Below are 14,031 nucleotides of genomic sequence, written 5' to 3'. Positions count from 1 at the left end.
TCTCACACCAGATGCCAGGCAAGATGTATTTCTAGAGGAAAGCTAACAGGCAGCCCAAGAACAAATGTGCATGGAGGTCTGTGGTATTCTTTCTGCTAAGATGACTTAAAATACTCAGCTGGAGGCAAGAGTGCACTGGAGAAAGAACTTCCTGAGGATCTGTCTGATACTCCCAAATCAATTAGGGCTCGTGGAAATGCTCCTGCTGGATCACACACAGAAAAGGGATAATTCACCTGCATCATACCCAAGAAGGTGACCTGTGATTCCTAATGCTTGCCATAAATATTACACAGAACAAAAATCTTTTGCAATGGAGGATGAGTTAGATGGATGGATTTTAATCTTACTTTTTTCCATAGACATGCAAGTCTGGGGATTTGTTTCTACAAAGAATGCAAAATGAATCACGTATCGTGTCTGTTATCCACATACACACATTCAAGAAGAAAACAGACTGAGCAGACTTTCAGCCACGCAATGAATGTCTGCAGAAATGTATCTGACTACAGGTCTCTTAAGTCACTTTAATGGTGATGGATATGCAGGAAACTATAATCAATTACTTTGCCCTGAAAATTACAGAGTTATTTTCAAAAAAACTCAACAGGTAACAGTTGTTTGACACAGCACAGCTTAATATTTTTCAGAAGACAGAGATCTTATAATATTTGAGCTTGCTATACAGAGAAATTCTAACACTTGAGCAATACCAGTGCAGCTTCTGTATAGTCAGATTGTATAGAACTGGCAGGCAGCTATGAGACAAAAGAACCCCAAGTAAGATAGAGAAATGCATTTGTTAAACAGCAAGAAAAATCTGAACAGGGAGATCTAAGGTCACATTAGGAGATGGTCTCTAGGTTGATATCTGAGAATGTTTAAAAACTAGCCATGTGCCTCTGCCATGGGCAGCGTGGCCTTGTGTAAGGTACACGCTCTCACACTCTCGGGTTACCCAGAGCTTTGTGCTTCCTCCTCCTCTGGTTCACACCAGCTCAAAAGTCACTGCGTGCTGTCCGGGAGATGTGGTGTGCAGAGAGGTGACAAAGGTGTCACTTGCCTTCTGGATACAGAGGGTGTGTCCGATTCCCAGTATTTCACATAATCACTCGGTAATCATAGAAAACATACTAAAAAATTACTCAGTTGGTGGCCTAAGGGTACAGAGTAAACAGCACATTATACAGTCAAGCAGAGCCTCATCCCCCGAGAGTCAGAGTAGCCCAGAGGGAGAATATTGGAAAAATACACTCAGCCTGTGTGTGTTCCCCTGGCTGGGGATCTCAATGGAGGAATGATTAGCAGCTAATGGAGAAAGACTTGGTTCTTGTACAGAAGGTTCTTTGTGGAGAAGGAATATTAAACAATTTATCTTTTTCTCCTGCCCTTCCAATCTCCCCCAGTATATTCCAAACTACACAACAGCATGATCACCCGACAGCTGGAGGAAAACCAGTGCTGTGCTTCCAGAGCCCCTCTTCTCTGTTCTGAACATTGAGACTTCACAGGTTGGGGTTTCTTCCCCATCTTGTTCCTTGCTCTTCCTCTCTCCTTCTCTCTTCCTAGAAAATGTCCTGGTTCCCCCCAGGGCTCTGCTCCTAATGCTTTCTCCCCAAAGTCAGACCAAACAGCTCCACGTGCTCTTCTCCTTCCAAGCCTATTCCCTCAGCAGGTTCTCCTGGGCAGGAGACAGAAGCACCAGGTGAGAAGGGTGACCATAAGAACCAGCTTAAAAAGCGAATTTGTTCATTCCACAGCCCTCTTGGTGCTGAGGTAACACAGGCAATATGCCCTAATACCACGGAGGTGGTAACATGAAGAGGGGAGACAACAAAGCCGAGGCTAACACAGGCAAAAGGCCATGTACAGTGTGGGCAGGGCAGAGCCAAAGACAGGTGAGCTGCAGGTGGGCAGCCACAAGTTGTTCTGCCTGCAGCCTCAGCATCTGTGCCAGTCATGTCGGAGGGTTACCCTGGCAAGGGTCACAGTCACCATCTCGGGGTAGAGGGGTGCGGGCTTCCCTCAGGGACAGCAGGAGCACAACCCACCACAAGGCTGGGCAGTGGCAGGGCCTGGCAGCAGCCGAGGCCGTGGGGGACGAGCATCTGAGGCACCCCCGAGCCATGAGGGAAGGAGAGCGGGCAGGGGGACAAGGGCTGGACACAGAATCAGGGAACCAGAATGGAGTTGGAAGGGACATCAGGAGATCATCCAGTCCAACCCCTGCCATGGCAGGGCCACCCGCAGCAGGTGACCCAGGGAAGCATCCGAATTACTCCAGAGAGGGACACTCTGCCCCCTCCACACCCTCCATGCCAGATCCCGTGAGGACATCCCGGGACAGCTTGAGGGACGGAGTGGCTGGGGCAGCATGCCCTGGGCGGTGTGAAGGGCAGTGTGAGGAGCGATGTGAGGGGCAGTGTTGAGGAGTAATGTGAGGGGCGGTGTGAGGGGCAATGCAAAGAGCAATGTGAGGACCAATGTGAGGAGCATTGCGAGGGGCGCTGTGAGGACTGGTCTGAGGGGCAATGTGAGGAGCGGCGTGAGGGGCAGTGAGAGGGGCACTGTGAGGAACGGTGTGAGCGGCAGTGCGAGGAGTAATGTGAGGGGTGCTGTGAGGAGCAGTGCGAGGGGCAATGTGAGGGGCGCTGTGAAGAGCAACGTGAGGAGCGATGTGAGGGGCGCTGTGAGGAGCAGCGCGAGGGGCAATGTGAGGGGCGCTGTGAAGAGCAACGTGAGGAGCGATGTGAGGGGCGCAGTGAGGAGCAGTGTGAGGGACGCTGTGAGGAGCAGTGTGAGGGGCAGTCAGAGGGGCTCTGTGAGGGGGTGTCACAGCGCGTGCCGGCCGCCCCACCGCGCAGGCCCCCCGCGCATGCCCGAGACTTATTTCGCGCGGCGGGGGCGCCGCATTTCGCGCGCCGCCGGGCGGGGAGCGGGCGGGGCGGCGGTCACGTGAGCGGCGCGGGGCCGCGCGGCCGCTGGGGGCGACACCGCGACCGCCCCGCGCGGGGCTCGGCGGGCGCCCCCCGGCACCGGCACCGGCACCGCCCGGGCGGCACCGAGCCCGCTCCGCACCGAGCCCGCACCGCCGCGCCCCCGGGCACCAGCCGTGTTGTTGTGGCCGCCGCCGCTCCTCCCGGGGGCCGCCTCCCCTCCGCTCGGATCTATTGTCACCAGCACCAGCACCCCCCTCCTCGCCACAATTAATACGATGAATTTGCCATGATTGATCCGTATTAATAGCTGGGGTGGGTGGGCGTGTTTTGGGGCTCTTTTTTTCCTCCCCTTTTTCTCTTTTTCCTTTTTTTTCTTCTTTTTATTGTTTGGTTTTGTTTTTTGAGGGGCCGGGCTGGGATCTGATCTCCACTCCCGAGTCCATCCCTGGTCGGTGCCTGAGAAAATTGCATCTGGATACATCGTTATTATTATTATTGTGTTTGATCCAGGGAGATAAAGGAGGAGGGGGAGAGGAGTGCGTGTTGGTGGGGAGGGGAAGGCTGCACCCTTCCCTGCACACACACACACACACTCACACACATACACACACGCAGACAGAAAGGGAGTTCTGTACATCTACATATATATTTTTCCCCCCCTGGAACTTCTTTTAGTTGGGGAGGAAAGGAAGAAAGAAAATAAATTTTGTGCAAGGAAATACTCTCAGCTCCCTCCTTCCAGCGGGTCTCCTTTCTTTATTTTTCCCCCCTTCTTCTCAACCTTTTTTCCTCTCTTTCGAAGATCCTCGCCCTCCCAGCCCCTTGATCAAAGCATTCCGCTATTCTGATTTATTGCCTGCTTGGTGAGGCTTTTTTTTTTTTTTTCCTTTCTCTCCGTGGCTTTTTTTTTTTTTTTTTTTTTTTTTTTTTTTTTTTTTTTTTTTTTTTACAAAGGCGACCTGAGATCAGCCATTACTTTCCTTGGCTCGCTTATAGGAATCTCTTACATTTGGTGCTTGCTGCTGGTGGTGGTGGAACCGCACTCGGATTCTTTCATCCCCCCCACCCCCTTGCTGTCCTCTCCTCCCTCCCTTTCTCCTTCCCTCTCTCCCTCCCTCCCTCCCTCCCCCGTTATTCCGCCGGGGGAGCCGGATTTGTGGCTGCGGTGGGGCGGGGGGGGACGAGAGCGAGAGGGAGAGCCGGCGAGAGACATGGATGGCCCGGCGCGATGCAACGGGCTTCGGAAGAAGCGGCGATCGCGGTCCCAGCGCGACCGGGAGCGGCGAGCCAAAGGCGGGCGGCGCGGCTGTGCCGCCGGCGGGGCCGCCGGCCCCGGGGCCGCCGCGCTCTCCTCCTCGGGCTCGGAGAAGGAAGACAATGGGCCCCCGCCGCCGTCCCGGCCGCGGCCCCCCCGGAGGAAGCGGCGGGAGTCCTCCTCGGCCGAAGAGGACATTATCGACGGTTTCGCGATGTCCAGCTTCGTCACTTTCGAGGCGCTGGAGGTAGGAGCGGCGGCGCTTTGTGTGCGCCTCATTGTGTGGGGGCAGCGGCGGGGGAGCCCCCGCGGCGCCCCCCGGACACCCCCCCCCCGCCCATGACCCCGGTCCCCGGGCCGGCCCGCCGGGGGTGCCCGCGGGGGCGGTCCCGCCGCCCCCTCCCCGTCCCCGGGGTGCCCCGCTGCCCTCCCTTCTCCCTGCTGCCGCCGACACCTGCAGCCCGGCGCGCCGCTCCCGGCGGGCGGCGGGGCCGGGGCCATCCCCCCGCGCGGGGAGCGGGGAGTTGTGCGCGGTCCCCCGGCGGCGCTTCCCCTCCCCTCCCACGGATCAAACTTTTCTCGCGCCGCCGTGGCCCGGCGGGGCCGCCCACTCGTGTCCGCGGGGCCGCGCGTGTTCCTCGGGGCGGTCGCGGTGCCGCCGCGGGCGGGGGGCGCCCGGCCTGCCGCGCTCCCTGCCGGCGTGTCACGAGTGGGCCCCGCGGCGGGCGGCTCGAGTCGTCCCCGGCGCGAACCGAGGGGCTGGCGGAGCCCAGGCCGGGCCGGGCGGAGGGAGGCGAAGCCCCGCGGGGCTCCCCGGGCGTCGCTTCCCTGCGCCCTGGCCGGCCTCGCCTCTCGGCGCTCCCTCCGCCCAGCCACTCGCGAGCGTGGAACCGCTGTCAGCCCAGCCTGGGTCGCGGTGGTGATGCTGCCATGGAAGGGAACCTCCAGCCTGCGTGCTTGAAGGGCTTTGTTGTTTGCAAGTTCTGATCGGGAGAAGTTTTCTGTGGTGGAAAGGAGATTTATTTGCGTTTACGTGCACTGGAGGCACAACTGGAAGGATGATGAGCTGTCAAAATAAATGTGGAGGTGAAGCTGATTGTTTAAGAAAAAAAAAAAAATCTGTGTAGCTTTTAAGATGTTTAAATATTTAGCCAGGAATACTTAGTGGATTTTCAGGGTTTTGTTTGTTTGTTTGTTTCATTTTGTTTCGTGTTTTGTAGCCAGATTTTGTCCTTGGTTACACCTGTACCCATCCACACTATGCCTCCAACAGAACTTACTCTGGTGTAATTAAGGGAGGATTTGTTCACTCCAACAAACCTCCACATGGTTGGTGTTAGACTCGTGTAAGCAAAAAGGAACAAATGCTGAGGTAATGTCCAGATACAATTTATCCACCATTTCTCACCTGGTGAGCCCATCCACAAGTGCCCTGCTCAAACCAGAGGGACCAAAAGTGTGAATACGTGATTGTTGTCAGGAGAGAAATTTGTATGCTTCTGTTTCAGACAAAATTCTGGTTTTCCTCAAACAAAGCCCTAGTTTGTGTCATTAAGCATTTTTATGGGAATAAGGACTTGAGAATTTGGCTGTAGTCCTTTTTGGAGAGGAAGTGAAGAGCAAGTTTAGAACTTGGTAGGGCATTTTAGAAAATGTCTTTATTCTGTTTCACTTCTTATTTGTTTATTTTCTACTTGAAAGTAATTGCTGTGCTCTCTTTGCCAAGCCAAGCATGGCTACTACTTGCATCCTCTCATAATCCTGTATCACTAAAAAGGAGCACAGATACATTACCCAGTTCTGCCAGCTAATATCACGTTCAGATAAAACAATAGCTTGCACACTGAGACTTGACACACTTTTAATGTTCATGTGATAGGTGGCACGTTTTGACCTAACGATTTCATGCTGCGTTAAGAAATAATGTCACAAAATCGTTGTTAGGTGCTTTTTCCTGCAGCTCCGTGTGCACGTTGAGAAACTTGTTTCTGAAGATCAGAGGGAGATGAAGGTGTCTAAGGCACAAGCCCAGTGTGGCAGGAATTGCTCTGTGTGTTGCGTGCAGCAGCCTGAAGTTTTTGTTGTGATTGTGGTGTTGGTGAGGAGGTTGTGAGCGGCTGATGGTGTGAGATGTTTAGGTGTTAATGTGTTTGAGTTGAGTCAAGAAGCTTTGGGTGCTGTGGAGAGGTGTCCTGGTGTAAATACACCTCATGCTGTGGCTCTGCCCCCAGCTCGTTGGAGGACATGGAGATTTTCCCCAGCTTCCAGAAGACACTCGTGCCCAGAATGTAGATGAGACTTTCTGAGCCCATGCCTTGGGCTTGAACTTCAGCCTTGTTTTGGGCTTAGCACAGCTGAAAGGGTGCAGGACAGTGTTTTGTCTGCTTGGTGTGAAAAACTGTGAGAAGGAAAGTGCAGAACATTTCACCCACTGGAGGATCTAAGCCATGGTTCAGAAGAGGGGACACAGGTGAATGGTGGTTTGTGCAGGAGGGGACAGCCACTCTGGAGGGACAAGGCTGAGCTCTGCTTCTGGGGACAGCCTTGCAGCTGTAGGGGTGTGAGTTGGCTGGGTGTGAGGTGTTACCCAGAACCTTCTTAGGTATCAAGCTGCAAAAAAAGGAGCAAGAACTTTCACACAGCTTGATTTCACCTTTTACTAAATTGGCTTTTACTTTTTACTAAATGGCTTTTACTAAATGTTTTTGCTTTCTGTTGGGGTGACTGAAAATGCCCAACCTGTGCAAAATACCAGGTTGTGTGAAGCTTGTGGATGGCAAAGGGACACAGGTGCTGCACAAGAACACAGATCCCATGCCACTATAACTTCAGGAGGAGTAATCCAATCTGTTGTGGTTATGTTGATAAAAGTTCCCATCCCTTGAAGCAAAACTTTAACCAGCTCCACTCTGGGAACTGCTTTTCTGTCCAGGTGTCAGTAGCCTTGTCATACTTCTCAAGTGTAAATTGTTTGGTGTTGAAGTAGAGGCCATCTGCTTCTGGTTATGTGTCTCTGCATTTGTGGCACCCCATACCTTGATGTCTCTAATGTTTGTGTGGGGAATACACAGGATGAGGGAGTTAAATGAAGACAGTGGGATCTCACTGTGGTTTTTTTCCTTCTTGGAGTGACAGCTGAGCAATTCCAGTGTCATTGCAGATGTGGCCAGACTGATCCTTGCCTGGCCTTGCAAGACTTCAGTGTAGCTGTGTGCAATAGGGGCCTGTCCCCTACACTGGGGAGCATTTTGGAGCCTTGACCTTCAGGAACCAGCCCTTGATGTGTAGTAAAGCAGCTGAGATGTGGTCCTACAATTGGTCACCAGACTCTCCTGTGAGTGGCTTTGCTGGACTGACAGCAGCAAGCCCTGTGGTTCACTCCAGAGCACTTTGCTGCCCTGAGCTCCCCAAATGTCCAGCCTGGAAAAGCAGGAAGGCACAGACACTCTGTACCTGTGTTAGTATGACCAGTGGCTTTTCCCAGCTTGGAGGAGCCTGTGCTGCCCTGCTGGTGTGTGTGTTACCGCAATAACAGCGTGAGGTTCTCCAAACCCAGGTGGGCATTTTAGACACCAGCTTGACAGGGGAAGGTCATTTCTCAGAATGTGATAAATCAATCCATTGGAGTGACTTTGTCCATGATGTGCTCTGGCAGTGCTGGCAAGGAGGCTTCTGCAGAGCTCTCTGGTGGGGTGAGATTTCAGGCAGATGTTTGTCTCCCTCCTACCCCTGGTGCAGAGGTGTCCAGGCAGCAGACTGACGTGACATGGCTGTTGACGTGCCGTGCTGAAGATGGTTTGCTGTGATGAGAAAGGAAATCTGACCTGAATGTTAAGATGGCTTAAAGCCTGGGAAGTACTTTATGTTTCCTGAGTCAGCTCTGACCATCCCTATGGAGTAAGCAGTTGGTTTCAGGTTTTCTGAACACTGAGTAAGGTAATGAGTTTTTTCTGCGGATGTTTGTTTAGCTTCAACTCAGGCAGCTCATCTGACAAGCCTGAAATGGGACACAGATATTTATAAAGCCCAGATAGAAGTGGGGTGGGAAGCGGGGGACTCGCATTTAGATGGGGATTCTTGTTTCATAAAACTGTCACAATTTCGCAGTGTGCGTTTGCTGAGCTAATTTCTCTTCAGCACACAGGCATTAGTCTGTTTTGAGACCGTGCTAAATTATCGTCAGGTAAAGCCCAATATAATTAATTACAAATGAGAAATGCTGACAAATATTTGTCAAGGAGCTGTTTAATGAGCTTCAAATTCTGTGTCAGATGATTCCATCCACCTAGTGTAAATAATTTTTAAGCAATTGTTCCATGGTGTTTGTGTGGTTTAGGCAGATGTTAGCTGCAGCACTTTTACAAGTTGCAGAGATAGCATGAGACTAGATGGAGTAAAGCTTAACAGCTGATCTGGGCTTTGAAATACAGACACTACAGAAACAAAACGTGCAAGTAGCAGGAAGGTTTTGAAGGTCCTGTGGTCTCAGTTGTGTGTCTGTGTGCACTGACAGTGTGGCTCTGTGTATGCATCTGAATGCAGGAATTTGCTTTAATAACTGCTGTGTGATACTCATCTCTAGGCACGGCCCACTGAAAATAGAAATAGCTTGGCTGTGTGACAGCAGGAGCTTTGAGCTGGACACCAGAATGGCTTGGCTTGCTGTGTGCTTTTCCTACCCAAATCATTCTCTTCTCACCAATCTTCTAGCTGGCCTGATTAGCCTGTTTGCTTAAATTCTTTGAGATTTCAAGCAGGTTTGTTCTGCCTTGTCTCTATCCCTTCATATTTCAAAAGGAATTTGCTCTTCCTGCCTTACCACAGCAGCATCATAACATCAGATGTTTGTTTAGTGTTGTCAGCAAATCTTGGTGGCCCTTCTTGTGTTTATTGACTGCTTAGATGCTTAGGTGTTTGTCCCAGTCTCTGTTTGCACATGCAAGTCTGCAGATTTAGACCAGCAGAGAAAAGAAGGGAGTAACTAAATGAAGATATCTGGGGATGAGGAGAGGCATTAAGTTTTGTGTGACACTGGGATATCATACCAAGCGATGCATTTATTATTTTCACTGTGTATTTAGAGGAAACAGTAAACTGACCTGAGATTAAATTTTGAGATAACCTTGACAGAGCAGCTGACTATCTTGATGAAAACCTCAGTGACCAGACCTGAAAAAGCAGCAACTCGGACTGAAAACAGCAGGATGCATATTCCACAAAAGGAATGTCTAGGCTGAGGTTTGAAACAAATGTTGCTGTCATTTGGGTACCTGAATACTTTAAAGATACTTTAAAATTATTTTGAAAAGCCTGGTAGCTTTCAGGGAGGCAAGGCACTCCTAACTCCAGCTGATTTCAGTAGCTGCTGGAGAGCTGAAGCTGTCTCTTCGGGCAGATAATGACCAAGGATTGAGATTGTTGCATAAATATTCTTTTAAGCTCCTGAAGGTAACCATGTAATGAAGGTGGGGATTTTTGCCATTCCCATAGGTGGTAGTAGGAGGCACAATGGCCTTGAGTTGAAGAAGGAACAGTTTAAATTATAAGGACAAGTTCTTTTAGATGAATGTGATTCAATTAATCTCCACTAGCACCGCTCTTTAAGATTAGCACTAACGAGAAATTCCCCGCACATCAAAAGACAAAAGACACCCTTATCCTCCCTTCTCTTGTTTTTGGGTTTTTTTTTTTTTTTTTTTTTTTTTTTTTTTCCCTGCTATTTGGGGGAGTAAGTAAGCCCTTTCTGATTTAATTCCTGGGGCTTTTGCTGGCACTGAAGGAGTGTGAAGTGCAGGGCAGTGGTGGAGTCACCATCCCTGGAGAGAGTTAAAAGAAGTGTAGATGTGGCACTTGGACACATGGTTTGCACTGGGGCTGCCTGTGCTGAGTTAATGATTGGACTCTCTGATCTTTGAGGCCTTTTCCAACCTAAACAGTTATATGATTCTATGATTTATAAAATAAGGGTAAAGGATCAGGAACTTGGAAGGAAAATGATCATTAGGGAAAGGCAAAAAAAATCATCAGAAAGACATCAAGGGTCTGAGTAATTGAAAGATTGACTTACAACACTGAGATCAATAGAGAAATAGCAGGGGCTGTATGGGAACACAGACAGCCAGAGTGGGATGTTGTTACCAAAAGTGGAAGTTTCAGGAAAGATCCATTGCTGTGTACAAAAATGCTCCTTGGTGAGAGCCCTGCTGTCAGTTCTAAGGGGAGACACTCAACTGAATCTGTCCCTACTTAAGGAGTCATTAATCCTGGTAACTTCAGCTGGGAGGAAGGCAGAAAGATTCCTCTCTCACTGAAGATCATCCCTTTTCCCCCCAGCTCTGCTACTCTTGTTTTTTGGGGTTTTTCTGAACACCTATCAGTTTGACTGGGACACCCTACCACATTACACTGGGGGTCTGACCTGCAGCATTGTAATTATCTGCAGCTAAATTAGAAGTTTAATCTTTGTTCTGAGCAACAATAAGTTGAGTCAGATAGGTTTTAAAAATAGCCCAAGCTCAAGTTTAGTGAAGTCTCAAATGCAATTAATAAAAAGGTAATGGGGTTAGGAAGTTGCAGGCTGAAATGTGGAAATGTTTAACTCTCAGTTTTCCTGCACTTGAACTGCAGTGTTGCCTTGTTCTGCAAGAAAGAATTGCTTCCAACATTTCTGTCTTTTTGTGCATCATCCTTATAATTTATCAGTTCAGTATCTTGTGTTCTTGTTGGGGTTTGTCTCTGTATGTGCCACAAATTACCAGCCGCGTGCATTTTTTTGCATAGTTGGTTTGTTGTCGTTTTGACTCAGTGCCAAGCCATGGTGAAGACCACTTCAGAACATCATAGTCCTCTAAATTCCTTTGTTGTAAAATGGATATGAAAATCCACTTTGTAAGTAATGAGGAATGGCTAATGCAGGTAGGGATTTGTTTTGCTGTAGCAGCAGAACGTGCAGTGGCAATTTGTCAGATCCGCAGCTCAGCTCTGCTCTACTGTTTGCCTTTAAATAGTGTGTTACCTTAATGTCTTGAGATTTTTCTCCTTGTATCTTGGCAACACTGCTGCTGAACTTCACACACTCATGTGGTGGAGAGAGAAGGTTTTAACCAAAAGGTTATGTCTTCAGTCTGGTAAATACTATAGCCAGGAGTTATATAGGAGTTTTGGTTCTGTCATCCTCTGTGCAGTAATGGTGGAATAAGTCAGCAGAAGAAGTGGATTATCCCTTGGCCCTGCACATACTATTCTGTTTGTGAGGTTCTACTCAGGGGGTTTAATTTTATCATTGTCCATATGCTCCATGTGGATTTACTTGGTATTTGGTGTGCATCTCAGTCCTGCTGTTTTTAAAATGTCCCGAGACAAAGGCACAGGAGATGTGCAGAGGTGTGCTGATATCTGATGTGCCCAGGTTCTGGCTGGCTGAACTTCTGATTGTGTAATGCTGGCTGATGCACTTATTACTGATATGATTAATGCAGCAGCTCCACACAGGAACAGTTACTCAGAGCCATGCAGGAGTTCAGCTCCGTGCTCTTTCCAGGAATGATCACCCTTTAATCTGGCTCACATGTGTTTGCCAGCTTCCTAAAGTGGAAACTTCTTCTCCTCTACAGTTTGTGCTCTTATAAATTGTCTCTTTTCCTACTTTTATTTGGTACCAAAGGAGACTGAATGGTTTGAGAATAAAACTGCTGTCAGCTTATCCTCCCCATCCAGCCACAAGCTTGGACTTGTCCTTTGTTGGATGAGCTCATGAAAAGAGGCAAACACTTTCAGCCTTTGGGACAAGCCCTGTGCTGAGCATCATTTGTGTGAAGCCACCTGGAGCAGGTTTGTGGATGGTGCAGGATGACAGTGAACACCAGAAGCAGACAGGAGGTTCTAGGTTAGATTAACATTTGTGTTGGGGAGTAATGCTAACAGTTGTATCACACTTTAAAACATGCTGTACACTCCCATGGAATTAAGTAGTGGTCAGATCCAGACCAAATTCATGCAAGTTTTTGTCATAGGCTGACGATGAGAGGAGCAGTGTTTTAGAGAAGAGTGTGTAATACCTGGTGCAGGTACCTGCTTACCTGTCAGTGGAATCCAGAGCCACTGTTACCTGTTCCCCTAGGTGCAGGTTTGGGTTACCATGTCTCAGGACACCCATCCTTTGGGACCCATGTTGCCCTAGAGTGTCCTACACCTGCTTCTAACACACCCTTCCTGGTGGAGTAAAGGCATTTTAATTCCTTTACCTGTGAAGTGGAACCAGTGAGACAGAAATTGTTGCCACTGACTTCTCCAGGACCACACTTGGGTGGCTCTTGAGTACAGGAGAGCAGGGTACAAAACCTGTGTGGTGAAACTTCTCCCTCCTGGCAAATCCTGACAGCCTGTGTTTTGTTGTTTGCACACCATTTCCTATTTCTGAGACTGAGATGAGTTACAAACATGGTGATAATTGCTCTTGGCACTGATTTTTGTTTATTTTCTCTCTGGAAGCCCTGAGTGACCGGAGACCTTTCAGTCTGATAATCTGTTTAATTTTTTTGTCTTTATGAGACATCTACTGCTGCAGAAGGTGGGAACAGAGGGTAGGTGGCTGAAGAACCTGGCTCCTTGCTTACATGGATGGTGGGAATGGTAGAGGGGTGGCCAAAGGACCTGACTCATTGCCAGGAATGTGGCTTTGGTCTTCATGTGGCTCCTGATGACTTCTGTCACCTTCCTCTTGTCTCCTGCACATCCAGGTGTTTAGCACCACATGCTTCCAGAGGGTTCCATCAGTGTCTTCCAGGGCTCCTCCAGAACCTGGGATCTATTTCCCAGTTTCCAGAAGGAGCTGGGAGATGCTGCTGTTGCAGGAGCTGGGTAACACACGCTCTCCAGCTCGCCCCAGACTGTTGGGCATGGCTGGCATGGTGTGGCATCCATCAGAGAGGGCACTGGTGGAGATCTGAGGCAGTGAAAGTAGTTTTGACCTCCGAGGGGTCTGTGTGGTGAGAAGGCAAGGCAAGAAGTGCTGCTGTTGTTGGGATCAATTTATGTTCTGGCTCTGTTGGTGTTGTGGGGTTTAATGCATGTCAAGGGCACTTTGACCTTTGAATGGAATCTTTTGGTGTGAATTTGTGTCTTTTCTCCTCTCTTTTCTCCCCTTAAAGAAAATTCAAAATAAATACTGAAAATCAAAACCATCTGTTTTGAGAGGACCAAATTGCCTCTCTTAATTTTATGGGATTTGGATATTACTGAACGATTAGAAGTCCTACTAATTTTTACTGTCTGGCTATTGTGCTTGTAGGCAATGACTCTGCTAGCATTAGTCATTTTAACTATGGAAAAAAAAATAATAAAAATGCAATTAATGTAGCTCAACAGCTGAGTCTGCTGGACTTTTAAAAAAAGAGGGGAAAAAAAGTAAATTTTAATGAGTTCTGGGATCATAAAGATACATCTGGCGGATGGATTAGCCAAGTTTTCAACCTCAGAATGTGTATTGAAAAACTCTGTGAATTATGTAGCTACAAAAGAGGATCTCTGCATGTTTATAAGGCCTCAGTGCAATCTCCTTCTATTTGCCTAATGACAAACAGACATCTCACTGAGGTGCAGCCCAGAACACACAAGGGCTGAAACAGCTCCCTAAGCTGAGAATATTTGTATTGGGGATGCTGCTACTAGTAAATATTAGAGAATCCATTAAATGTAGGGAGGAAAATATTTTGGTATTGGATGAAAGAAAAGAGAAGGAAGGGAATGAAGTGGGGTAGAGAAGAGAGGGAGAACTGCAATTTGAAATGAACATGATGTGTGGGCTAAGATATTGTGCCTCCACTGCTGAACCAGAAA

The 14,031-nt window shown here is 48.8% G+C and overlaps 1 protein-coding gene across 1 annotated transcript in view; it reads left to right on the top strand.

Annotated features, from left to right (window-relative positions):
• The first annotated feature begins 4,150 nt into the window (after positions 1 to 4,150).
• Positions 4,151 to 14,031, top strand: part of AUTS2 (activator of transcription and developmental regulator AUTS2) — an 819,578-nt gene continuing 809,697 nt past the window's right edge. Inside the window, exon 1 of the mRNA XM_058037438.1 lies at positions 4,151 to 4,441. Coding sequence (XP_057893421.1) covers positions 4,151 to 4,441 — 291 coding nt within the window. The remainder of the gene's footprint in view (positions 4,442 to 14,031) is intronic.

The sequence above is a fragment of the Melospiza georgiana genome, chromosome 19 (genome assembly GCF_028018845.1).
Source record: "Melospiza georgiana isolate bMelGeo1 chromosome 19, bMelGeo1.pri, whole genome shotgun sequence".
NCBI classification, from domain to species: Eukaryota; Metazoa; Chordata; class Aves; order Passeriformes; family Passerellidae; genus Melospiza; species Melospiza georgiana.
This window is presented reverse-complemented; position numbering and strand designations above follow the sequence as displayed.